Below are 26,227 nucleotides of genomic sequence, written 5' to 3'. Positions count from 1 at the left end.
CAACAATAGAAATAGGTCAAAGACTTGAACAGACACCTTAAAAACAAGATGCGTAATTGCCAATGAACGTATGAAAGTGTGCTCAACATCATTAAAGTAATACAAATTAAAACTAAGATACCACACCATACACATGAGAGTGGCTTAAATTAGGAAAACTATATCTAATAGGCTCTAAAAAACAGTTTGGCGGATTCTAAAATAGCTAAGCATATTCACACCATGCCCCACTCCTAGTTATTTACACAAGACAAACGAAAGCATCATGCCATAAAAAGATGCGTACAAGAACAGCAACTTTCTTCACACAAGCCTCAAACTGGAATCAATCTAAATAACCATCAACAGGAAAATGAATAAGCAGATTGTGGTAGGTCCACACAATGGAATACCTTCAACAACAGAAAGGAACAAACTTCTCTTCATCCAACAGCATGGGTTCTGAGCAAATGTCGGGCACAGAGCGTACATGATGTACGATTATTCCATTTACATGAAATCTGGTAACAGGCTAAATTCGCACATGGTGATAGAGAGGTCAGCAGTGTTTGCCTTTGAGAGGTTGCTTGGATCCAGGGGGTCAGCTTGTAGGTGGAGAGGTTAGACGTACGCTGTTCTATTTGCCATTTTTAAATTAACACGTAAATTTCCAGAACCATCCCTTGTGATCTCCACTGCCTCTTCAGGGCTCTTCAGGGCAAACTAGTTGTTGTTCTGACCTCTGGGAGCATCCTTCACCTACAACAGCAATGAGCACCCCTCTGCCCACTTTCGTCTACGGATTTTGATGGAAATCTCTCTTGTCCTCATTGCCCAGCGATTCTCCTTGCCAGTGTGAATCCAATTTCTTTATTATCATTTTAGCAGGGCTTTTAATAAAAGACAAGACACATGCTTCTTTTCAACCTGCAGTCTTTGAACTGAAACTTGTTTTTTCAGGGATGTTTCACAATCATGTGACATCATTATTCCCTGAGGAACGCTAAGTACTGGCAAGTGGCAATGATTCTCTTCTGGTTTGACAAAGAAAGCTTCTGAGTCTTCATGATACAAGATGTTGATTAAAACATTATTATCAGAGCAATAAAATGATCAACTAACAACTGGAATTACAGACTCCAGTTTAAAATTAATTTCACAGGAAACATCAGCGATTTCTGAAATTCAGGTGCCTGAAAAGATTCACTAGCACAGACAGATTTATATTAACACAAAGAAGGGCAGATGTCCCAGGAGAAATGTTTGATATTCTTGTGAAATTATCAATTTATACTGTGTCATATCATTATTAACCACATCTTATCCTTTATAAACTAGTTTTATAATATTAGCAGGATGGCATTTCTCTTAACAGCTATACATCAGAAAGGGGACAGCTTGTTTTTTCTTTCTGATACTATTTTTCTCTTAGTTGTTAATTAGGAAGTATTTTCAAGGTTAGATTTTTAGTCCATTGCTTTCTTTTTTTTCAAAACGGTTTTATTTGAGTGTGGTTTATTCCATTGCTTTTCATTCCTCTGTTCACTATGTCTCAATTTTGTTTAAATTTAATTTTTTTAATTGCAAAAATATTTCAGATATGTGAAGATATCTTTACAATGGCTTTGATCCAGACAGACTAGAACAGATTTTTCAATCCTGCATTTAAGTCTTTCTTTTTTTTTTTTTTCCTTTTATTTCAGTCTTTCTTAACCCCCATGCTTTCTTCATAATATGTTTGCTTATTGCTTTAATTCCATGTGTTCTGTCTCTACTCAGGACCACTTAACTTATATACGTTAGTTTTTCACAGCTTATCCTTTATATATAAATCTTACAACCACCACAAGCATCTTGGACATCTCGATGACCGTTTTCATATGGTATCCTTCCTTCCTAGGGTGTCTGCAGAAGACCAGAGCACCGATGACAGACTCATCTATGAAACTGTATTCAAACACTTCAAAAGACACAAGGTGGAGATTTCAAATGCAATAAAAAAGACATTTCCTTTCCTTGAATGCCTCCGTGACCGTGAACTCATCACCAATAAAATGTATGAAGTAAGTGACGTATGTTATGTCACGGTATGGTAAACTGGCCCCAAATGAAATTGTATTTTAATACCCCGGACGCAAACATCAAGCACAACTGGCCGACTGAGGAGTCTCCTATGAGTGGGAGGCCTTTCCAAGTACTGTTGTAAGTGTTTCCTATAAGGCAAAAAGTGAAAGGAGAATCAGTCATCACCAGAGGCAGCCCTGCTTCTCACTTAGGGACTGGAGCTCCGTGGTGCCCACTGGACTTGTGCTAAACAGCACTGCAAATGGGCTGGATCTGAACCAGGAGTTCTCCAGAGATGCGTAATGCCTTGTAGGAATGCATAGAATATAGCATAAACTAAGAATTAAAGGTAATTTTAATGAATTGCTGTGTAATGTAAATGAGTTAATTTAATAGAATAATAATTAACACATTTCAATGGACATCAGTTTGAGTCCTTAGATCTGAAAACATTAAAGCCTACAGGAAACTGGTGTCCTGTTAGGACCAAATGTGGGAATTGATGATTGTTATTCTTTCTCCAGCAGTTTTCAGCTATTAGGGTTCTTTTCCTTTTTTTCTTTTTCTCTTTTTTTTAATGGTACCTCTGGAGTCTTGGAATTTGGGTGAATTTTAGTAGTAGGCATTAATGGAGATACAGAGATGCAAGTCTTCCTTTTTTAATGTTTATTTATTGATTTTGAGAGAGTGAGAGAGCAAGCACACGCGGAGGAGGGGCAGAGAGAGAGGGCCAGAGAGAATCCCAAGCAGGCTTCTCACTGTCAGCACACAGCCTGACTAGGGGCTCGAGCTCATGAACCGTGAGATCATGACCTGAGCCAAAATCAAAAGTTGGACACTTAACTGACTGAGCCCCCCAGGTGCCCCAATGCAAGTCTTCTCTTTGCCCTATGAATATGCTTTCTCTATGGCCACGTTCACAAAAGGAGAGAACTGTCACCTGCTTTCCTTGAGCTCTTTAAGACCAAGTCAGTCCTGGGGAAAAGGCAACGATTGTGCACGTAACAGGACAGCTGCTCATCATTCCTAAACATGTATTCCTAAAACATCTGGCCAGGTTCTTAAAGGGCTACATATTATTTAACTTTGAAACTGTTACTCTTCAAAGGTGCTCTCACATCTAATGTAAATGACGGTGAGGAGATCAGTTTTACAAGTGAATATTTTTAAGGAGGAAGGAGTTACATACAAATATGTCGAAATTCTAAAACTTTATATGAGAAGGTACCTATGGAGGGAACCTGGAATACATTACCCATAAAATCACTTTCTGGGGGCTCTTCTGTAACTTGGAAGTCTGTATTTATATTTTCTCTATTCAATAATTTTTTAAGGATTGTCAAGATTCTTGTAGAAACCTGGTCCCTGTACAAAGAGTGGTGTATAACGTTCTAAATGAGCTGGAGAAGACATTTGACCTGCCACTTCTAGAAGCATTGTTCAGCGAGGTCAACATGCAAGAATACCCTGATTTAAATCACATCTATAACAGCTTCGAAAATGGTAATTAGGCTTATTATCTATCTTTTGATGTTTTATATTTTTTTCTTTCTTTTTTTTTTTTTTTTTGGACAGGTGTGTATTGAGCCACTACAATTTGCTACATACAGTGCCAGGCAGTGAGGATATAAGAAAACACAAATCATGAGCCTTCTTAAAGCTTATGGTATAATGGCTATAGGAAACACCCATCTGGAGGTCTGCTTAACTAGGCCTTTAGACTCACAGGATAACCAGAGACAAATGGCATCAGATCGACTTAGAAGGACACATTACAGGAAATACAGCATCCCAACAGGCCAATTGTGGGACTCCTTGCAGTGGTCCACACTGCAGTCCACCAAGTTGACTACTACCCAACTCAACTGTCAGCTTAGCTGTGGATAAAGGACCCACCCTGGCTTAGCAGCACCATGCTCATGGGTATCAATATCTCATGTAACAGAGCTGTAGTTATAAGTTTCAGGGACCTCACAAGGGACAAGGAGAGTTAAAAAGAGTCACCACACTGAAGGAAGACCAGAGTGTGCTTTGTAGTCTCCAGATAATCCCTCCCAATCCACATGCACTTTGCAGTCATTTTTAACCCTAAACTAGGGCTAAACGAGGGCTTTTAAAAAAAAATTTTAATGCTTATTTTATTTTTGAGAGAGCTACACAGACTGCAAGTAGGGGAGGGGGAGAGAGAGAGGGAGACACAGAATCCAAAGCAGGCTCCAGGCTCTGAGCTGTCAGCACAGAGCCCGATGTGGGGCTTGAACTCATGAACTGTGAGATCATGACCTGAGCAGAAATCAGATGCTTAACCGACTGAGCCACCCAGGTGCCCCTACACTAGGTTTTAAGTAGGCTGATGTTGGCCTAATAACACAGGAGAGAGGCCACCTTGATTAGGTTTCCAGAGTAACGAGCCAGAAAATTAACCCAAGGTTAAATTTACCCTTAAAGAAGGAGAATTGTTGTTGTTGTTTAATTTTTTTAATGTTTGTTTATTTTTGAGAGAGAGAGAGAGAGCAGAGGAGGGGTGAAGAGAGGGGAGACACAGAATCGGAAGCAGGCTCCAGGCTCTGAGCTGTCAGCACAGAGCCTGATGCAAGGCTTAAACTCACAAACCGTGATATCACGACCTGAGCTGAAGTTGGGCTCTCAACTGACTGAGCTAACCAGGTGTCTTGGAGAATTGGTTTTATTAAGTCTTTCTGGGTGAAACAAACATTATTCAAATAATCACAAAAACAATGCTCTGCCACATGTTCTACAAAACTAAAGGTTTGATTCTCGATTTTTTTCCTGGGAAAGCATGATTTTTTAAAATGATTTTATTTTCATTTATTTTAAGGCCTGCAAGAATTAAGAGAATGCTTGTGTGTGTGTGTGTATGTATAATTTTTTTACTTGCCTAGAAAACCTTTTGTTTCAACAGAGTTTAGTGTCAGTGGAGTTCTCCAAATAAGGGAGAGACACATCATAAGAAGAAGGCTCACATGTCCTGAGGAGGGCTGGCATTATGGGATCAGGCATGGAGTGTCCAAGGGTCCAGCCTGTCTTCAAAACAAAGACAAATTTGATGGGGCGCCTGGGTGACTCAGTCGGTTGAACGTCCGACTTCGGCTCAGGTCATGATCTCGCGGTCCGTGAGTTCGAGCCCCACGTCGGGCTCTGTGCTGACAGCTCAGAGCCTGGAGCCTGTTTCAGATTCTGTGTCTCCCTCTCTCTGACCCTCCCCCATTCATGCTTTGTCTCTCTCTGTCTCAAAAATAAATAAACGTTAAAAAAAATTAAAAAACAAAAAACCAAAGACAAATTTGATTTGTCTCAGAGAGTGAGAAGCAGACTGTGGATCTGATTTGTGAGAGATAAGTTTGAAGAAGATTTTCTTCAAAGAAAGAAAAAGCTAAGAAATTAGAAGTTTATTAATAGGCAATAAAGAGATATCAACAGTTTTATAAGCAAGGAAAAAATTAAAAAGCATGTGCTTTGTTGACTTGTGTCAACAGTAACCTTATCTGAGAACAAAATTTCTACAGCAAGTCAGTACAGTTAGAAATGGAATAAAGGAAATTAAATACCTAATCAGAAATTTCAAGTCAATATTACATTTGCAACCAGGATGCCCCTGGCCATGGGAACAAAGGGAATGGAGGTTACATGTCAACTGCCTATATCTTGGGGGCTCTGATCCTCTCCGTGGACTGCAGGGACCCCCCCCCCTTCCAGGTTCACTGTCCACATCACATGTGTTAGTTTCCAGGGCTCCCCGAGTTGGGGTGACCCACACCTACACTCGCTGTTGCCCATCTGTCCCTTCGGAGGTGGCAGCTGTCACCTCCCAGACCCTGTTGTGCCCGGGAGCTGACGGTCAGGGACCCAAAGCCAAGATTCTGGGGGCTGTGGCCCGAGTGCGGCACCCTCTCCTGCGCCCCAATTCCCACCTTCATCTGGTGCTCAGAGGCCCCTGAGCCCCCATGGGACCCTCCACGCACAGGCCCCCTTCACCTTTCCCTTTGTTCTCTCGTATCTTCCACCTGGTTTTCCCAGGATCTGAGGCCACGTCCTGGGATGACGAAGCACCCGTGGTTCCCACCGTCCAGTGGAACTCACCCCCACTGGTGCTGCCCCAGGAGGAGCTCCCGTCATCAGCCCTGAGGCAACGGGTCCCCTCCTCCCTGGTGCCCCCTCCTCTCTGGACTCCCCACAGACAGCCCTTCCCACCAGGCTTCCTGGTTCATTTCCTTCCTCCCATGTGTGCTGGGTCACCTGCAGGCAGGGGCGCTGGGCTGGTGTCCCAGCCTCCGGAGCCCGGAGCCCACGGGGAAGGCGTCTGGGGTCGTCCTCCAGCGCTGCAGTCTGCTCAGTGCTCAGAGCTGCGGATTGTCCTTTGTTCCCGGGACCTGGGCCCCTGGGAGGTCTGTCTCGTTCCTCCTGGTGTCCCCCGCTTTGTGTCTTTGGGAAGCTCCCACCCTCCCTACCCCAACCCTCCTCTTGTCTAGCAGCATCTTTAAAGTAGCTGGGCTTTCTCTTTCATACCCAGGGATCTCTCTAGGAGCTTAGCTCATCTCCCAAGGAAATCCCTGTTTCTTCCTTTCAGTTTGAACAGTTCAGAAACACATTTCAGTCCTTTTACTTATTTTGATACATACATTTCCTGGCCATCCACAAATTCTTTTACAAGGCTAATAGCATCATGATGTTTTCCTTTATCCTTATATTGGAGGAGCTCCTTTCTGTGTGAGAAACATAGATTCTCTTGCTGGGAGTTCTCTTTTCTATCCCAGGGATGATGGGGGAATTTTACAAAGAGGATCAGAGACACTGAGCTTGGGGGATGGGAGTTGGTAACTGTGCAATATTGAGGTATTGTTCCTGGTCTCTGATGGGGATCCCTAATTGCCTCCTCTGTCTCCCTCTCTTCAGCAATCCAAGAAAAACTTAGTTACCAAGAAAGTGATGGAGAAGAGGCGGTGAACAATCCTAATATCCAACTGAGCCTTGAACAAGGTGATTGCAACCTGATAAATACCGATTCTCATCTGCAAAGAAGAAAAGGAGAAAGGGAACTCAGGCCCGAGTCCTGAGTGCATTTGGGGAATCAGGGAAGAAATGTTAAGGACCAAGGAGAAGGCAAGGAGCGGTATTCGTGTGAGCATCTAACCAGAGGCAAAATCCTGGAGGAGTAGCTATGACAAGAGACTATTGGCCCAATAACCAAGATGAAGGGACAGAAACCCAGTGTGTCAGTAAAACCAGATTTAAGCAGATTAACTACCAGGAAGTAATTGAGATTTAGAAAGGCCCCTATAGGAGAAGATCAGTGTAAAGCTGTGAAAGGCTAAGAACTGGGCCCATGGTCAATATTAAATGATGGCAGATGGGACCAATTTCAATGTGGGGGATGTTGTTCAAGATGCTATTCAGAGAATGCCAGTCACAGAAAAGAGGAAGTGGTACAGAGGTGGAGGGGAGGATGTGGGCACTTTGAGGGAGAGAAGGAAGGGAAATGAAAACAGGGAAGAAAGGGTTAAAAGAATAGAAATAACCATGTTATTTTTTTTAAAGCTTGTTTATTCATTTTGAGAGAGAAAGTGCACGGGAAGAGGAGGGTGTGGGCAGAGAGAAGAAGAGAGAAAATCCCAAGCAGTCCCTGTGCTATCAGCACAAAGCCCAGCACAGGGCTCGATCTCACAAACAATGATCATGATCTGAGCCAAAATCAAGAGTCAGACACAACTGACTGAGCCACCCAGGTGCCCCGAAATACCCATGTTACTAACACCTCACTGATTAAACATTTGCTCTGACCGTTGTAGGTTTGTAGCCTGACAGTGCTCAGGCTGCCACTGGAGGTTGGCCTTGCTTATGTGCTCATTTTGCAGACCCTGTGGGCAGTTAGCCTGGAATCAGATGAGCAAGGATGAACCCAGGCATTTTGAACCCAGAGTCTGTGTGTGTGTGTGTGTGTGTGTGTGTGTGTGTGTTGATGGAAGTAAAATTCACATAACATAGAATTAACCATTTTATTTTATTTTATTTAAATTTTTTCTTTTTAATGTTTATTTTTGACAGAGAGAGAGAGACAGAGCATGAGCAGGGGAGGGGCAGAGAGAGAGGGAGACACAGAATCAGAAGCAGGCTCCGGGCTCCGAGCGGTCAGCACAGAGCCCGACGCGAGGCTTGAACTCATGAACCTTGAGATCATGACCTGAGCCGAAGTCGGACACTCAACCGACCGAGCCACCCAGGCGCCCCGAGAATTAACCATTTTAAAGTATACAGTTTAGTGATATTTAGTGCATTCAGAATGTTGTGCAGCTCCTACGTTTATCTAGTTCTAACATATTTGGATCACCTTAGAAGGAAGCTCCGTGTCACTCCCTATGCCCCTCTTCCCGAGCCTCTGGCAACCACTAGTCCAGTTTCTGTCTCTTTGGATTTACCTCTTCCAGACATTTCATGTAAATGGAATCATACAAACATGGACTTTGTGTCTGGCTTCTTCCACTCAGTGTGATGTTTTCAAGGTTCATCCATGTTGTAGCATGAATCAGTCCTTCATTCCTTTTTATTAGTGGTTAGTATTCCCTTGTATGGCTATATAACATTTTGCTTATCCATTCCTCGGTCAGTGATGGTTGTTTCTACCTTTTGGCTGTGACAGAGTCTGCATTAATAACCCTGTACTGCCATTCCAGTAATCTAATGAAAAAGACAGAAACATGAGACAAAAATTGGGAAATATATGCAGAGAAAGATACAGAAAAAAAAAATACCAAAAATGGGAGAATCAGACCCAGAATCCTCATGAACAGGCCAACGAGATAGACTGAACAGATGTGAAAAGGGAGGGTGTGGAAGGAGAGGAGGTAGGGACAAAGCCCCAGAACTTTGTAAGAACCCAGGTAAGTCTGCTGGTCAGGGCAGCTTTGGAAGCAAAGGTGGCATCACTGAGGCCACGGGAGTCAGGATCAACCATCTCCAGTTACTTAAGTACCTCGTGTAGGACACGCAGTGAGATGGCTTGAACGAGGCCCTCGTAGCCTGGGATGCGGGCGACCCTCGTCCTCCACTCTGCCAACTGGGGTCTGACTACAAGAGTTGTGTGGGATTTGCCAAGCCCACATGGCCTCTGTATTGATACCTGGAGGGGATCTTCACCTCCCACTTTATAAAAAAGGGGATTAGGGAAGAACAGCACAGACCATACTTCAGTTTCTGAAAGAAACTTTCAATTTCTTCCCCTTAGGAACTGGTGAAAACTCATATCGAAGCCTGACCTGGTCATGCCCACAGTCCTCATCTTACAACGGTCTGTTCCTGTTGACTGTATTCTGTGATCCCTTGCTGTTCTCGTTCCATTCTGGAATGTGCTAGAAGGGTGGGGGCTGCTTCTTTGTATCGCTGATTACCCAGAATGTCCATCTTTCCTTCTGCAATTTCTCCAAGGAAGTCCTGGGGTGTTTGCCCTGGAATTCATTCCTTACCTTCCGCTGCTCTGCTCTGCCCTCTATCTCTGGACACTGTCCCCTGTGGACTTACTTGCCAGCTCCTTTTGTTGCTGGCTTCCTGTTGAGTTCCCGACATGGGGCACTAACAAGAGATTGGAGAGTAGGAACAAGGGAGAAGTCGGATCTGTCCATAATTCTGACAACGGCTGCATCTCGCCCGTGATACCACTTCCCACCAAGCAGGCCAGCCAGGGGCCAGCTTCCATCCACCCATTGATCCTGGCCTCTGGGCTCACCCTCCGGCCCTCCCACAGCTTACTGTTAAATATTCTTCCGGTTCCTGCATTCTTTTATTTGGACTTCTTAGCTGTTCCTTCAACTGCATAACCACCCCCCTGGATTAAATTCCCTCTGCTGTAAAAGCTAGAGCGATTTGTATTTTCCTGTTGGGCCCTGATTGATATAGAGGAGAATAAAACATCTATGAATCAAAACATGGTTTAGGTACAACCCCATCTGAAAACGGACTCTCGGAGAACCTCTGTGAAACAGAACAGATAAATGCAAACAGAAAAGATACAACGAGTGACAAAAATGATGCACTAGAAAGCCAAGAAGCAAATAAAGAGTGTGCCCAAGAGTCTGAGCCAGCAGGTAAGACTGATTGCCTGGGTTTGCATGAGCATAGAGAGGCCAAGGAGTCCTTGCTGGTGGTAGAGAATGGAGTCTTGCACAACCCAAGGAAATATCTATTAACAAAGAAGGGGAAACTCATGCAGACACAGAGGGGGCAGTAGTGGAGGCTAATAAATTGATGGGAGAGACCTGGAGGAAGAAAAGTTAGGAAGGACTAACAAAGAGACAAAGGATGAAATTCTGCAGTACCTAATCGGGGAAGAGAGACAGAAAGAAAAGTCAAAAGAAGTCAGGGAGAGATTGGGCACAGAATCACTGAAGCACAGACACTTTCATGAGGTGAAGGTGGCAATATATGCAGACAAGCTATAGTAGAAACATGAGAAGAAAAGAGAAGTCAGGTGAGATGCAAAATGGAAATGGGCAGAATAAGGTCCCTCTGTCAGAACTCAGCTGTGGTCTATTTTATCCTCAGAGTCCTGTGAACAAGCACCTATCCACGTGAATAATGGAGACACAAGAGAAGAGACACCCAGCACATTGTCCTGTGATGAAGAAAGTAATTGTTACTTTTCCTACCAATATTCTAATTCTATCCTTGTTTTTCCATGAGAAAAAAAGCTTTCCTCTTCTCTCTTTCTACCAACCACCTCTCTGGCCCTATCCAAGACCTCTTGGATGTTGTGCACAGCCTCTGACTACTTTTAAGTAAGCAAGCAGGAAACAGAGCTCAGGTCTTTAATGGAGGGGGTGTCCCTGAAGAGAGGATGTGAGGAGAGAAAATATGAAAAAGCGAACCATGGAACACTGGTGGCAAAGTACATGAACTACATAGGTTTTAGATAAATTGGCGTGGAATCCAAACAGTACCACTTTGTGGAGTTGATGAAAAGGAGTAATTTGCAACTTGCTTTTCAGAAGTTGTAGCAGAAACATGGAAGCCATGCGTGATGCTGCTGGTCAGTTTGTGAGTACGGAAGCCCCAGTGAAGGACTTTTAGGAAAGAAGTGACAGATGGAAGGACTTGGAGCAGAGGACAGTGGCATAGGGGGAGAACTTTGATGATCATTGGAATGCTTGAGATGGGGAAGATGAATAGAAAGAAAAAATCAGTATAGAAGAGGCACTTTAATAATTAAGAAACAAAGAATAGGAGAAAGTAGAAAATGTAACAGAGAATGGATACACTGAAAAATCAGGTGGAGGACAGCAGGGCCAGTTTTCGGGGGAGGCAGCGAGGCCCTGGGCACATGTAAAGAAAATCTTACTCTTGGTTTCTTGTGCCCTCACAACCTCCCCTGCCCCATCCTAGACACTGCTGGGCCCTGGGAGACAGTGATAAAAAAATGTTGAGAAAAAGAGCATGATAGAGAAATATACAGAAGGAAATGAATACCAGTAAATAGAGAAAAATGGGAGGAGGCATAGAGAGAGCTATGTAGAGGATGAGTTAAGGGACCATAAATGAAAAACTGGTGAAGAGTGGACCAACTGATGAGACAGAAGACAAATCAAGACATTGTCCAATTTGAAGAGTCGGTCACTGGAAAGAAAGCACAAAGGGCCCTTTCTAAGACCGTTGAGAAGGGTAAGGTGTCTGCAATGACCAAAATGGCCTTCTAATCCCCTCAGATAAAAGTAAGCATTTACCCAGGCATTTCATTTCTCCATGGCTTCAGTCACCATCTGTGATCTATGGATTCCTACACACACATCTCCAGTCTGGACCTGCTTTCTAGATTCATCCCTTCAAGTGCCTAAATTTTTGTATTCAAAGATCTGAAAGCTCTCTCTATTTGGAGGCTGTATCAGTTATCTACTGCTGTGTAACAAACAATCCCCAAATTCAGTGGATTAAAACAACTGACTTTATTTGCCACTTCTGTCAATTCCAACTTTAAAATATGTCCACCTTGCTCATTTCTCTCCATCTCCAGGATGCTCACTCTAATCCAGATTCCTATCACTTCTCACTTCAAACAGAGGAACTCTCCTGCTGGCCTCCTCCCTGTCTTGCTCCCCTCAGATCCATTCTCCACACTTCAGTTCAATGGGCATATCAAAAATGCAAACCAGTTCATATGTCTTTCCTATTTAAACCCAGTGCCTTCTTGTGGCCCTCAGCATGAGGTCAACACAGCTTGGTATGTAGTATTGAAGGATACTTCCCATGCAGTTACATATTCCCCCTTCATTCTCCCTTCCACCAAGTTCCCACCGCACCAAATTCCATTTCTTTACTTGAATTTTCCTAGATCTCTCAATTATATCTCTGCCTTTACACATGCTTTTGGAAAATAGTTTGGTATACTCTTTCAAAGTTGAAAATACACATACCCTGTGACTCAGCAATTGCATTCCTCAACAGAAATGCACATTGTTCAAAAAAAAACTAAAAGAAATGCATATAAGGTCAGTACTATTCATAATAACTAAAATCTTGAAATGGCACAAATTCACTTTTATGGTTTTATTTTTAATGGGTTATTTCTACAATGGAATACTATACAGCAGTGAAAAAGCAAAGTGAATACAGATGACTACCACACACATAATGCTGAGAAAGGGACGTGAATTGATCACCCTGCCCCGTGACAGAAAGACAGAGAAATAGCAAATGAGAGAGAAAAGGCATGATTCTATTTATACAAACTTGTGTATATTTTGGAACTGACAAAATTAATTATCAGTGGAATTACTAATCAAAGTGGTGATTAATTTGAATTACATGATGGAGACAATTGGTGGGAGGCATCACTAAAAGGCTTCCATGGTATTAGTAATCTTTTATTTCTGGACCCGAGTGATAGTTACCCAGATATGCTCACTTTGTGGTGATTCAAAATATATGATTTGCTTATTTTTATCTATGTACATTATACAGAAAATATAATTTTAATTTTTAATTTGTTTATGTTTACTTATTTTATAGAGAGAGTGTGTGCATGTGAGCAGGGAGGGGTAGAGAGAGAGAGAGGGAGAGAGAGAAGCCCCAGCTGACAGCACAGAGCCTGATTCAGGGCTTGAACTCATGAACCGTGAGATCATGCCCTGAGCTGAAATCAAGAATCAGATGCTTAACTGACTGAGCCACCCACGTATCCCAATATACTTCTTATTTTTAAAAGAGCAAAAAGTAATTCATAAAAGGATGGGAATAGAAAATAAAAACAAAAAACCTCCAAAGCCCAGAATCCAGACAGGCACAGAGGAAGGGACACAGTTAAGCAGCAGGAAGGGAGAGGGGTGGGGGGTGAAGCTTCATCCCTGCAGTGGATTTACAGGGAGAAGGACTTATCAATAGGAGTAAAGCATGTTTACTCCCTTTGGGGGAGACAAATGAAAATTCTTCATTTATTACAATTTGATCCAGGAGTAGAGCTACCAGGCCATGGGATCCAAATAAATTCCTGTTCTGTATATCTGGTGGATATAAAGAAGGAAAAGCCATTTTTTAACTTGACAGTTGATCGGCAAGCCCAAGCGAGGACCAACTGTAACCAGGCCTCTGACATAATAGGTAAGTCTGACTGTACGAGTGTGTAATGTGAGTCACCAGTTCCAGGCAAGGGGCTGGGACATGTCAGCAGGGTCCATCGAGGCAGTCCAGGTGGCCTTGGATGGAGGCAAGGGGTGAGGAACCAGTTAGGCAGTGAGCTCTGCAGGAGAAAGTCCCAGTAATTGGAAAAATACCAAAAGACAGAAAGGTTAGGTTTAAGTATTAATGTACAGGAGACCATTTCTAAATCAAAAGAAGAAAGTATGGGGTTAGATGTGGAAGAAAAGGGAAAAAAAAGTCAGAGAGCCAAGATATTCATGAGAGGAGATGGAAGACAAAGAGAGGTGTAAAGAGATACCATTGCCCGAAAGAGAGGCCTAAGTAAGAGAAATGGTCAGAGCCAAGAGGAAAGTCAAGAAATAAATTGAGAAAAAAAGATAGAGGTAGCATGAGAGCAGGAGTAAGAGGTAGCATAAGGGCAGGCGTAGGAGGTCGCAGGACAGTGGGGAAAGAAGAGTGTTGGCAGGATGAGCAAAGCTGCCCTCCGTGCATGGATTCTGTCACCTTTGGTTTAGGACCTGGAGCAGCCCACAAGTCATACACATTCACGCACAGACCAGGGTGCCTTGCGTTAACTTAGCTTCCAGGTCTTTCTAGTGCTCTTTTACAGTGTTGCCTGCTCTGTGGGCTCATTGGCCCCACCTGCAACTAAAGGGTTTTGCTCCTCTGTGCAGTGATCAGCAGTGACTCTGCAGAATCCAGTGATGGAGATGAGCCCCCAGAAGCCTCCACGTCAGCACTGGAAAATGGACCTGGTAGGACAGTGGGAAAGCAGGCTTTGGCTGCAAGAATCTGAATTAAGATTATGCATCTTACCCTGTGCCTATTCTGTATGATAGATTCAGTTTATCCTGGAATCCAATTCTCTGCATTTATTTCACTTGACCTTTTTGGGAAATGAAGGGAGATAAGAAATCATATAAGAAATATATATTTATAGAAGATGAGGCCTATTGCCTGATATCAATACATGCATCCATGTATGGGTTCTATAGTAGAAAGAGGTTTCCAGAATGATGAGTTTGTTTTTCATATTAGCTAGTTTCTATGCTTATAAAGTGTTGGAATTATACAGTGATTTCTACAGGGAACAGAAGGCTAAATATTCCTTTATTAGAAGGTCATATTGTCTTCTGATCACAAATTGTGTCAAAAGACAACTCATCCAGCTATCTAGTGTTAGCAGAAAAAAGATTCAGATTAAGTACTCTGAAACCCAAGTATCGTTTTTGAGAGTTCTTCAGCAATTCATGGCATATATGGTGATTTTTCAAAGGACTTTTGCAAATAATACCTTACTTTTTAATTCACAACAATCTTAAGGGGTAAGGAGACTAAACACTGTTACCCTTGTTTTCTAGAGAAAACGCAATCATATCAAGGTCTTCTACAAAGTATTATGGCAAATTAATGGGACTGACAAGACTAGCATCCTGGATTCTGCATTTTTGTTTTATAACACAGAGCTAAAAACAATTATCATAATGTGTTTCCTCAATTCCATGGGTAGCAGGAGCTGTCCTAAGATTTGGAGCTCTTTAGTGCACAAATTGGTGATTCGTTTTCTCTTTCTACTTTCTAGACCCATAGGATATTAGAAACATGCCTATTTGGGGGAAACATACTTGGCAAATATGTAAGAACAAATAAAAATGTTACCTGGTCTTGATGTTACAAACGAACCATAACTAAATGATATGTTCATTCTCATTGCTCACTATATCCGTCAAAGTAAAATGTGAATTTGCTTCAAATGTTAAAGAGTGCACATTTTAGCTTTGGTCTTAGGGTTAGCAAACTGTTCTAGAAGGCAACCCCAAAATATGTCTATGATATGGGCACAGAGCTTATTTCTCAGCCTTGCCAACTTTCATCATGGCACCAGGTTGGCAAGGAGTAGAGGAAGCTTGCTATCATCAACACAAGATTTCCAAGGGTTCCCTGTGTGAGAAACAGCAGAGATAGGAAGTGTGAAGTGACAGTAGAGGGGCTAAGAAGTAGAAGAGGAAGAAGTGTAGGAAGGTAAGGTTCAAGCACTGCAAAGTTGCCCCTTGCCTCTGGGGACAGGGGATGGAGGTGACTATCATACAAGGCAGGTGGCTTAGAAGGACAGACCAAGAAAGGTAGCACTGTTGCAGGCCATGACATACATTGGTTTTCAAGATTTTTCTAAGTTTTCTTATGAGGAGATTTCCTGCTAATATTTCAGTTTCTTAGTCATACACTGGGACCCCTAAAGATTCCTATTCTTTTGTGCAGTGACCAATGACCTTGACTCATTCGAATCAAGGAAGAGAAAAGAGTCCCAAGAAGCTGCCTGCTCACCACTCCATATTACAGTAGGTAAGAATATTAGGATTGAAACCCTGGGTAACAAATACTCAGAGTCTAAATCCAAAGCTCTGTTTTCCTGATGAATCTTGTTTTGAGCACGCCCCATATGCCTTAATGCTATTACTTCCATGAGATTATTTTCTGCATAATTTCTCTGAGCCTATTGGGACGAAGAAGGGGACAAGAAGGCATTATTGATTGTTGTTTAACTGTACCGATCCATTTGATTGGTATATAAAAAATGTAGGAAAAACGAATTGGTAAAATGACAAACTTTTTTTACTATACACTATTATATGTATTAGTGCTAAAGGTTGAAATAATGTACTTATTCTCTACCTATATGCTTTAGATTCTAGCCGACATGGTAACCATGGTGTTCCTCTATTTGTTCACAATATTGTCATTAGTCCCAAATGCAGAAAATCTTCGAAGCATAATTTGTGCTGACATTTAATTATCGGTGAGGAAACGGCCTCTGATCAGCTATTCTCAAACCCAAATTACTTAATCCATTGGCTTACAGTGTGATTTTTTTAAAGGGTTTTTGTAAACTAAGCTGCATTTTGTTTTCATAAAAACCTTAATAGGGAGATAGGGTAACCAGGTAATCCCAGCTTTATAGATCAGGAAACTGGAGCTAGTAATGTTTCAAAGTCAATTACAAATTCACAGGGAGAGTGAAAACAAAATTTAAGCAGGAACTCAGCATTATGAACCCAGGCCACCAGAACTGGATTCAGTTGAAGAAAAGTGAAGAAAATGATCATCAAAACATTATTATGATTGGGGCACCTGGGTGGCTCAGTTGGTAAAACATCTGACTTCGGCTCAAGTCATGATCTCATGGCTTGTGGGTTCAAGCCCCACGTCGGGCTCTGTGCTGACAGCTCAGAGCCTGGAGCCTGCTTCTGATTCTGTGTCCTTCTCTCACTCTGCCCCTCCCCAGCTCACTCGCTCTCTCTCTCTCTCTCTCCCTCAGGAATAAAAAAAATATATTATGATTGTAAGCCCATTGAGTTGTCACAGAGTCTGTAGACTCTTGAGTATGAATAATTATTTCCTCCCCTTTACCTTGTGGAGCCCACGGATATCAGAAAATCACCTATACCCCAAAAAAAAGAGTTTGGAAAGTAGATAAGGGCAAATAAGAACTCTTCATGGTTACAAATGAATAGCGTTTTCCACAAGAGATTCATTCTAATTCTTTGCTATATCCTTCAAAGTAAAATATAAATTTACTTTACTTTAAAATGGTTTTGTTTTAACTTTTGTATTAGTTAGTTAGGCTAACAGTCATAACAAATAAACCCAAAGAAGTTAAGGACTCAAACACAGTAGAATTATTTTTTTTTTCAAGTAAACATTCTGAGAAGTTTTAGAAGTTTAGATGAAACATCCCCCATGTTTCAAGTGGGATTCAGGGAAGCTGCCAAGGGGAAGATCTGCCTTCTTCAATACCAGACTCCAAATATCCTTGGGAATATTCTTGCTCTGGGTTTTTAGAACTTCTCAAGTGTTTCCCTCTCGGTTCCTTTGTCATACACTGAGACTTTCAAGGGATATTTACTCCTTCTGCAGTGAAAAAATTTGATGACTCTTCAGAGTCTAGTGAAGAAGAAGAGCCCCCAGGAGTCTTGAGCTCAGCACTGAGATGTGATCCTGATGAGGAGGGTAAGGACCGTCATCACTGGACTCCCAGACATGAAGAATCTGAGTTCAGAGTTCTTGTTTCCTGGGCATTTTACTCCAGGCACACTTCACAGTCTATGATCCCGTTCTCTGCATTTATCACATTTGGCCATTTTGAAAAATGCAAATAGAGAAATCATTATAAATTCAGGTTTAACAAGATGACTCTAGTTGAATGGCAGTACAATCTGTACGACGTGCTCTCCGATTTATTAACCCCAAAGTATTGAATTATGTAGTGATTTCTACCCCTGTCCACTCCTATTCTGTAGAGAAAGTGGGGTATCTGACATTGCTTGATTTTGTCATAAACTTGCTCAAAACTCAGAAGACTCTGATCATAGACTCTGATTATCAACAGAAGGAAAAGCTTCTGATTATTACCATCAAATTCAATTTATAACTTCTGACACATGACCCTAATATGACATTGGCCTATATAATGATATTTGAAAATATCTTCACTGATAAAATATCCTTTTATGTTTATAACAACTTAGAAATAGGCCAGATAACTGTTGTTCTCTCCCCATTCCACAGATGAGAAAACTCTAGCCCATAAACATTTAAGGATGTTTTACACATCACATATGGAAAGTTACCAGAAGAGACAGAGCAGCCTGGACCCCTACCAAACATCCACAGTCTTTTATTCAAACATTTGAAGCCAGACATACAATAATAATCTCTTTTCAGAAAGACAATGTGGTTTATATCCTATACATTACCAAAAAAAATCCAAGAGGGTCTGGGGCAGAATCCCATTCTCAAATATACTATATTAATGTTCCTGCGACAAATTGTGTGAATTAACACCAAGTGTGAGAAATAAAGATTATACATGGACTCATGACAGCTCAAGTCCAGATTCACTGCCAAGGTACTTAGCTGCAAACCTGTAGGAAAAATATGGATTTTCAAAACTTCTTTGATTTTGCAATTAGGGCCAAAGAACTGTGGTTCTTGGCTCTATTTAGTAGTGATCTTTTTCCTTTGGATGGAAAGAAACAGAAATGATCATCATAGTATCTTTCTAATCCAAATCCTGTCTACAATGTGAGTAGTCATAAGTTTTACAACTTTTAGTTGTAGATGACTAGTTGTGTTTTCCTTTGTTTTTTAGATCCTGCGGACATTGGAAACAAATCTATTTGGGGGATAAACAATAGGAAAAGACGTAAGAGCAATTAAAACTTTTGATGTAAAAAAAAAACTTTTGATGTAACAAATATCTTTCTTTACTACTAAAACGTTGCTCAAAATTTTTGTTATATCCTTTAAAATAAAAAAAAATGAATTTGTTGGTAATTTAATTGATTCATATTACATATTTTGAAATAGGTGGGATTGGCTAATTGATACAATATGTAGTCCTCAAAAGGTTCAGTGGCACAAGTAAAATAGAAGTATATTCTTCATTCGCCTCAATAGGATAAAGTAGTTCCCAGGGTGGAGGGGCGTTCTGCTTCACATGATTATTAAGGGCCTAGCTGATGGAGGCTCTGACATCTTGAAAATGCTGCTTCCACAGACTTCCTGGATAAACAACAGAACTGGAAGAAGTATGTAAAGACAAGTGGAGAGGGTAGGACATAGTGACAAATGGCAAAGTTGTCCTCTAGCCCAGCCCCGGGATGGTTCCTGGAGCAACCTTGACTGACAGGTCAGATGGAGCCACAGGGTAGCCTGGCAGTAGGAATACTCCTGCTCCTCCTACATGAGCTTCCCTTTTCAATTTTCCTTTTAAAAAATTTGGTGCCGGATTGGTTTGTAAGACACAGACTGAGACTGCTAAGGAATTTTCTTTCTTTCTGCAGGGATCAGCAGTGATGACTTTTCAGAATTGAGCCACATGGAAGAACCTCAGGAATCTTCTAGCTCAGACCTAAGAAGTGGGTCAGGTAACGAAGATTAGGATGCCAAGCCTTGGCCTGCAGAATGTCAGGAATTAAAAGCTACTGTTTCCTGATGATTTTATTCTGAGCACCTTGAAGACCTGTATCCAGTTAATCCTGGGAACTCCTTTTCTGCATTTTAGAAAATAGAAGGAGACAGGAAATTATTATAAATTCATGTTTAACAGGATGAGTCCTATTGAATAAACGTATGTAATTATACATTGCTGTTGTAGAAGAAATTAATAGCAAACTGGTGGTATCTTTTTTAATACCTACTGTTATGCCTACTAACACTAAGATCTTAGACTTCTATAGCGATACATTAATTGACCCTAATGTCATTTGTAATTGTAAAAGCCTCAAAAAACAACTGGTCCTGCTATGTAATTATAGACAGAAATAAAGCTTCAGATAAACAACTTTCAAACTTTAGTATAGTTTTTAACAGATGTCCATTACATTGTAATTTGATTATATTGTGTTATTTTAAAGTACTTTGGCAAATAAGATTTTACTTTAGTCATAACAATATCCTTAAGACTTAGGCAGGCTAATTCTTGTCATCCACATTTTGGGATGAGGAAATACACATACAAATGTATAAGGGTCAAGAAGTGTGACTGCTGTATGTAACAGGCAGGAATATAAGAGCTGTATCCCATGATCAAAGTCCAAAAAGAAGATATAAGGGAACTGATATATAGTATCAGCAGAATGTATCAGTGCCTGATACAAGAAAATTTATTTAACAGCTATTTGGATGATAGATAGATAGATAGATAGATAATAGGTAAAAATGAAAATCATAAAGAAAAAAAGATGGTAGGAGTGGAGCCAGCTATAAGGTGTACAAAATACCTAGAAGGGAAGAACCAAAAATGATTAATAGAGAAATAAAAAGGAATAGAGATGAAGAACATCACTGACGAAAAGACAGAAAACCACACAGAGGACAAGAGAAATCAGGGAGAGAAGCTCAAAGAATCAAGTGATGGAGATAGAAATGCATGAGGCAGGAAAATGGTCAAAAAATTGAGAAATAAGGAGGAGAATGAGGTGCGGCCAGATAGAAAAGGTGACAGTGCAAATCTTTGTTGGATATAAGGTGTAGTCATTGGAGTGGGTGTTTTCTCAACTCATCTGAGCAGTGAACATAGATGAGTGTGACCACATCGAAGTCACTGCCTATAGTGTGTCTTTCTCTTCAGTGTCCTATGAATTCTAAGCTCTTCAGATGAGTAGAGGAAGAGAGTCAGAAGAGATGCCAACCTATAAGCGTCTGATGGAGAAGCCAGTTTTGATATTATGAATTATCTTTGTTTTCCTGTCTGCACAGAGGAAAAGCTCTCCTTTCTTTACCTTACCTCTCCCCTCAAAACATAGCATGTACATACACACACAAATGCACACACTCATGCACACAGACTCCTATACATAGGCAGAGATGTGTGCACAGATTTGGACTGCTTTCAACAGGCTTGAGGGAGCCAAAAGAGAAAGATGAGCTGTGTTCCTGAATGCAGGGAGGTGACACTGAGTGGATAATGTAAGGAGGAAGCATGGAAAAGATAGTCCGGGGTCTCCAAATGGAAAGACATCTGACCGAGTAAGCTTCAAGTTTTTTCAAGTGGACATGGAATCCAAATATCACCAGACTGGGGAGTTTTGGAGGGAGAAGGGTGATGATTTTCCAGATACCTCTCAGAAGTTGCATGAAGAAACATGGTAATAAAGTCCATGACTGACTGAGTCTTGCAATGTAGAGAGCCCATAGGAAACTGGCAAAAATAATAATGGTCAACAGTGTGGTCAATGTCAAAAGAGTAGGCATTTGACTTTGATGAAAGTAGCAATCTGTGAGATGAAGCTGAATATAGATAAAATATAAAGACAAAGATTATAATTATAAAAACAGCCAAAAGATCAAGATAAGATTAAAAGAAACAGACTAGAAGCAAAGAGAAAATAGAAAAGGAAGTGACAGTAGGAAGAGGATTACTTCAATAATAAAACTAGATCCAGGGATAGAAGCATAGAAAAATAGATGGAATGAGGTACATACCTAGGGGAATAAGTGGAGAGGAGAAAGGGGAGGCACACAGAGAACCATGTAGAGAAAGAGTTAAAAGATGAGAGAAAGATGGCAGAATGTAAAAGGAAGAGAAGTGAGGTGGAGAAATTGTGGGATCTGAAACGGCCACAAGACAAAAGCAATGTTGGCACAAAGGGTGGCTCACAGTAGCAGTGAGTTTTCAGGGCAATGTGTGTCCAGGTATCCGTGTCCCCTATAACTCACACAGATTACAAGTTGCCTCGCCCAGGAATTTCATCCACTCCTATGGTTTCAATCACCACCCACAACTTAACAGTTCCTAAGCATACATATCCAGCCCAGCCCTGTCTTCAAAACAGCTAAACACACTCATCCAAATGGAAGGCTGGCCTCTGTCCAAGGTCCTGAAGGTCCTAGCCTTCTCCATTTTAGGTGTCTTTCAAAACCTTCAAACAACATTTCCAAAACTGAGCACATCATCTTCTTCCTTAAAACAAATATCTGCTCCTTCAATGTTCTCTGTCTCTAAAACACACTGTTAATTGTCGCATTCTTTCACAATGAAATTCTCAAAGTCATCCCTGATACCGTTGTCTCCTCAATTGATATACCACATCTATAACCTACCTGTATCAATTCTTCCTTTTAAATGTCTCCGACCTGTCCCTTCATCTCCATTCTTAGTGCTAACACGCTAATCCACATCTGTATCACTTCTCACTTGAACTAGGTCTACAGGGTCCTGTTCTAATCTTGTTCCCACCAAATGTATGCTAAGTGATTTAGCTAAATTGATCTTTCAAAACTGCATCTAATTTCCTTTCATTTCCTTTAGTATTAAGTTAGGTCTCCTTCATGTGGCCTCTAAAGTCACTTAACTCAGGGCTCCTGTTTATTTCTCCATCCTCATCATTGCCCTTTATTCTTTCACTTCGTATTCAGACATACTAAACTTCTTGTGGTTACTTGCACTTAATGGATCTACATCTTTGCACATGCTTCTTCATATTTCAATATGTTTCCTCATTTATTTCTGTGTCAATTCCCTGGTTGCTCATAAGATTGGCAGCCACTATGCTTCAGTAGTCTTGTGCCTGAATTATTATCAGCACCCATCTCAGCACCTGGCACCTGAAAGAGGCTTTGAAAGCTTATTGAATGAGTGGGAAAAAAAAATTTCACTTCCTATATTCCAACATTTGGAAATTTCTCTGGCAAAATTTACTTTATTATAGTGTTATACAGAATATTTACAAAACCTATTTTAAGAATATCACATAAAGTAAATACAAAAGTAGGTAATAAATGTCATAAATGAATGGATAGGAAAAGCACATGAAGAAAAATGGAAGAACAAAAATACAGATTTGGGGCAAAGAGAAAATGATTCAAGTGAAAAAATAGGTTGAAGAGAAAGGCCAAAGACAATGGGGGAAAAAACAAAGAGATCTCAGAGGTAGAGAGACCCTTTGGTGGAGGAGTGGGGGAACAGAGGATCATTGGAAGAGAGGAGATACAAATGAAAACTCTTTACAAATCACAATTTAGGAGCAGAGCCGCAAGGACTTGGAAATAAGAAGTGTTCCTGTGTCATGTGTTTTTCAAAAGGTATGTCAAGAGGCCAAGGAACAAGGGGTAAGAGTAGCCAAGCATCTGACATGATGGGTAAGGCTGCCCAAGGGTCTTGGGGTGGATATACCCCCCACATGGCCCCGGGCTACAGGATGTCAGGAGTCTGAAATCAGAGCTTTCATTTCCTGCTGGACTTGACTCTGAGCACCCTTTGATAAAGAAGGGATTCATCCAAGCCCAAATCCCATTCTTTGCATTTGCTTGACCTGAGCCTTTTGGGAATGACAAGGAGGCAAGAAATCTTTATACAGTCATGTTTAACAGGGTGGGCTGGTCGATTTACATGTATGATGTAGTAGAAATACACTGGTAAAAATGGCAGTATCTCATTTACTCTATTAATATATCAATACTAAAGTATTGGATTTATATAGTGACATCCACCCTTGTCCATGAAGAAATCCAAGTGTTCTTCAGCTGGTAGATAATAGTGTCACTTTGTCACGACCTTGGAAAAGGCTCGGAAGACAAATGGCCCTGTTACCTGTCAGGAAACCAAGGCCCCAGATAACTATTCTTAAACTCAACATATGTTTTTGAAGGATGCCCTCCCACATGTTATTGACTAACCAGGTGATTTCTCAGTAACTTTTGTAAATAAGATCTTATTTTATTGTCATAAAAAATTTAAAGCCTAAACAGGATAACAGTTGCTATCCCTGGTTTCATGAAAGAGGAAACTGATGTATTTAAGTGATTAAGAGTTTTTTCAAAGTCTCCGAGAAATAAAGGAAGACCTTAGATATCAATCCAGTACTTGTCTGTTTCCTTTAGAAGGAAGACAGAAATGGTACTCAGATCATTATAAACTCAAGCCTTCCACAGTAGGAATTGTCATAAGATTTGTAATTTTTATTTATAAATTATAGTCATCTGACCACCACCTATTACTTTCTAGATTCCATGGATATTGGAAACAGTTCTACTTCGGGAAAACACAATGAGAAAATAAGTAAGAGTGAATAAGAATTTACTTGATTTTTATGTTACAAATGAACTGTTTTTTTTTTTAATGCTGAAGTTTATCATTATTTTCTATACCTTTCATAAGACAAAAAGTGAATGCCTTTTAAAGTAACTATTTTTTCCAAATGGCCATATCTTCACATTGCCTTTTATTCTGATTTTAAAATGTTTCTTATAAACATTTGTGTATGCCTTCCCAGAATTTTTCTATGCATGTGTTAGCTCAGTTTGGAATATATTGTTATTTCTCTTAATAGGGTAATTCTATACCATCTTGCCTTTTAAAATTCATACATCAAAGCTAAACAATAATAGCATTTAACATCTTAACTGAACTATTGCTTTAACATGCACTATCTTCATTTTTAAGGTGCTTGAGCATTCTTCATTTGTTACTGGTCATTTCTTTTTTTCTTCTTCATCGAACTCTTTTGTCATAGAGTACTGTGTCGATATTTCCTGTTGTGGTGTTTGGTTGTCTTTCCTTGCGTTGTCAAATGAATATAGAAAAGCCTATCTGATATATGCATTAAATCTTCATCATATATGTTGCTAATATGTTGCCCCATTTGTAATGTTTACACCTATAATCCCATGGGTTTTGCCCCTTTGCTTTTATGTGAGGTGGGAATTTAAAAAATATTCCCTACATTATTACACTGTGACTGAACTACCACTTTAATCACATAGTGCCTTTACCTCTCTATATACTAGATTTTCTTTTGTAATCAAAGGGGCTACAGAAAAGAAAAAAAGAGCTCACAGGTAGCACCATCCTGATGACCCACTGGGGGTGATTTTTAGAATCAGCTTGAGAAGATCCCCCACCTCCTTCCCAAGTTTACTGGAATCTCTGATCAGAAATGCACTGAGTGTTATATGTAAGTGATGAATCACTAAATTTTATACTTGAAACCAATTTCACTATATATGTTAACTAACTAGAACTTAAATAAAAACTTGAAAAAAAGAAATGCATTGAAAATGCATATTAATTTAAGGAGAACAGAAACTTTTACCCACTTACATCTTATTTGATGTTCTTCCAATAAGAATTTTCTTACACTTTTTAAAAAGTCTTATATGGTGTACAAATTTGCTTGTTACTAAGAATATCTTTTTTCCCCATTACATAATCCGGAGTGAATTTAAATGAGACAAGGCTCTCAAATCTTTATTTAAATAGGAAATCTGTGGTCATTTTATTACTTACTTGCATGTGAGGAAATCAGAATGCAAAGGATTTTTTTCTGATTGAATATAAAAATCTCATAAACATTTATACAGTTTGGGGATCCAGATGTCAGTTAAAATATGATGGCCAATATGAAATTGTTGAATCACTATATTGTATACCTGAAACTGGTATAACCCTGTATGTTAACTACACTGTATTAAAATTTAAAATTTTTTGAGAGAGAGAGAGAAATCTTAAGCTTCACGCTCAGTGTGGAGCCCAATGCAGGCTCGATCTCACAACAGTGAGATCATGACCTAAGCCTAAATCAAGAGTCAGTCGCTTAACCTACTGAGTCACCCAGGTAACCCCAAGCAATTTTCTTTATTTCACTCCCAAACCTGTAACTCACTACCAGTCACCCTTATCTCAGCAAATGGCAATACATATACTCAGCAGCTTGAACCAAAAATGGAGGAATATCTTGAGGAATGAAGGACAGGATCCAGGAATAAATACTTTCTCTTCCATTTCTAAGATGAGCAGCATCAGGACCCAGTTGACCACAGTGGCAACCATCCCCATTGGCTGTCTCTCCTACTCTTTGCCTCTTTCCCATTCTGACTCCCAATCCTTGACACAGTTTCACAAATAAACTTCCTGAACACAAACACTTAACTCAAAATTTGTTTTGGGGAATACCAGGTTAAGACACTCTTATTTCTTTTCTCATTTAGTTCTTTAATCCTTTTGGAGTTGATTTTCTTAGTGTGATATAAGGTACGGGGGTTAATT

At 40.5% G+C, this 26,227-nt stretch overlaps 1 protein-coding gene across 6 annotated transcripts in view; it reads left to right on the top strand.

The window, feature by feature from the left end:
- The window catches only part of SP100 (SP100 nuclear antigen), a 97,665-nt gene that overhangs the window by 38,392 nt on the left and 33,046 nt on the right, over positions 1-26,227 (top strand). For 4 of the 6 annotated variants that reach the window (XM_049614745.1, XM_049614743.1, XM_049614744.1 and 1 more), the window contains exons 2-15: positions 1,880-2,042; positions 3,378-3,546; positions 6,958-7,041; positions 9,284-9,346; positions 9,990-10,139; positions 10,597-10,680; positions 13,495-13,641; positions 14,355-14,435; positions 15,940-16,023; positions 17,596-17,688; positions 18,830-18,883; positions 19,524-19,607; positions 23,206-23,265; positions 24,188-24,241. In XM_049614745.1, the coding sequence (XP_049470702.1) occupies positions 1,880-2,042; positions 3,378-3,546; positions 6,958-7,041; positions 9,284-9,346; positions 9,990-10,139; positions 10,597-10,680; positions 13,495-13,641; positions 14,355-14,435; positions 15,940-16,023; positions 17,596-17,688; positions 18,830-18,883; positions 19,524-19,607; positions 23,206-23,265; positions 24,188-24,241 (1,370 nt within the window). The remainder of the gene's footprint in view (positions 1-1,879; positions 2,043-3,377; positions 3,547-6,957; positions 7,042-9,283; positions 9,347-9,989; positions 10,140-10,596; positions 10,681-13,494; positions 13,642-14,354; positions 14,436-15,939; positions 16,024-17,595; positions 17,689-18,829; positions 18,884-19,523; positions 19,608-23,205; positions 23,266-24,187; positions 24,242-26,227) is intronic. The other 2 variants (XM_049614746.1, XM_049614748.1) reach the window with 2 other exon arrangements.

The sequence above is a fragment of the Panthera uncia genome (genome assembly GCF_023721935.1).
Source record: "Panthera uncia isolate 11264 chromosome C1 unlocalized genomic scaffold, Puncia_PCG_1.0 HiC_scaffold_3, whole genome shotgun sequence".
In the NCBI taxonomy this organism is placed as follows: Eukaryota; Metazoa; Chordata; class Mammalia; order Carnivora; family Felidae; genus Panthera; species Panthera uncia.
Note: the sequence above shows the minus strand (reverse complement) of the source record. Positions and strands in the feature narration are given on the sequence as shown.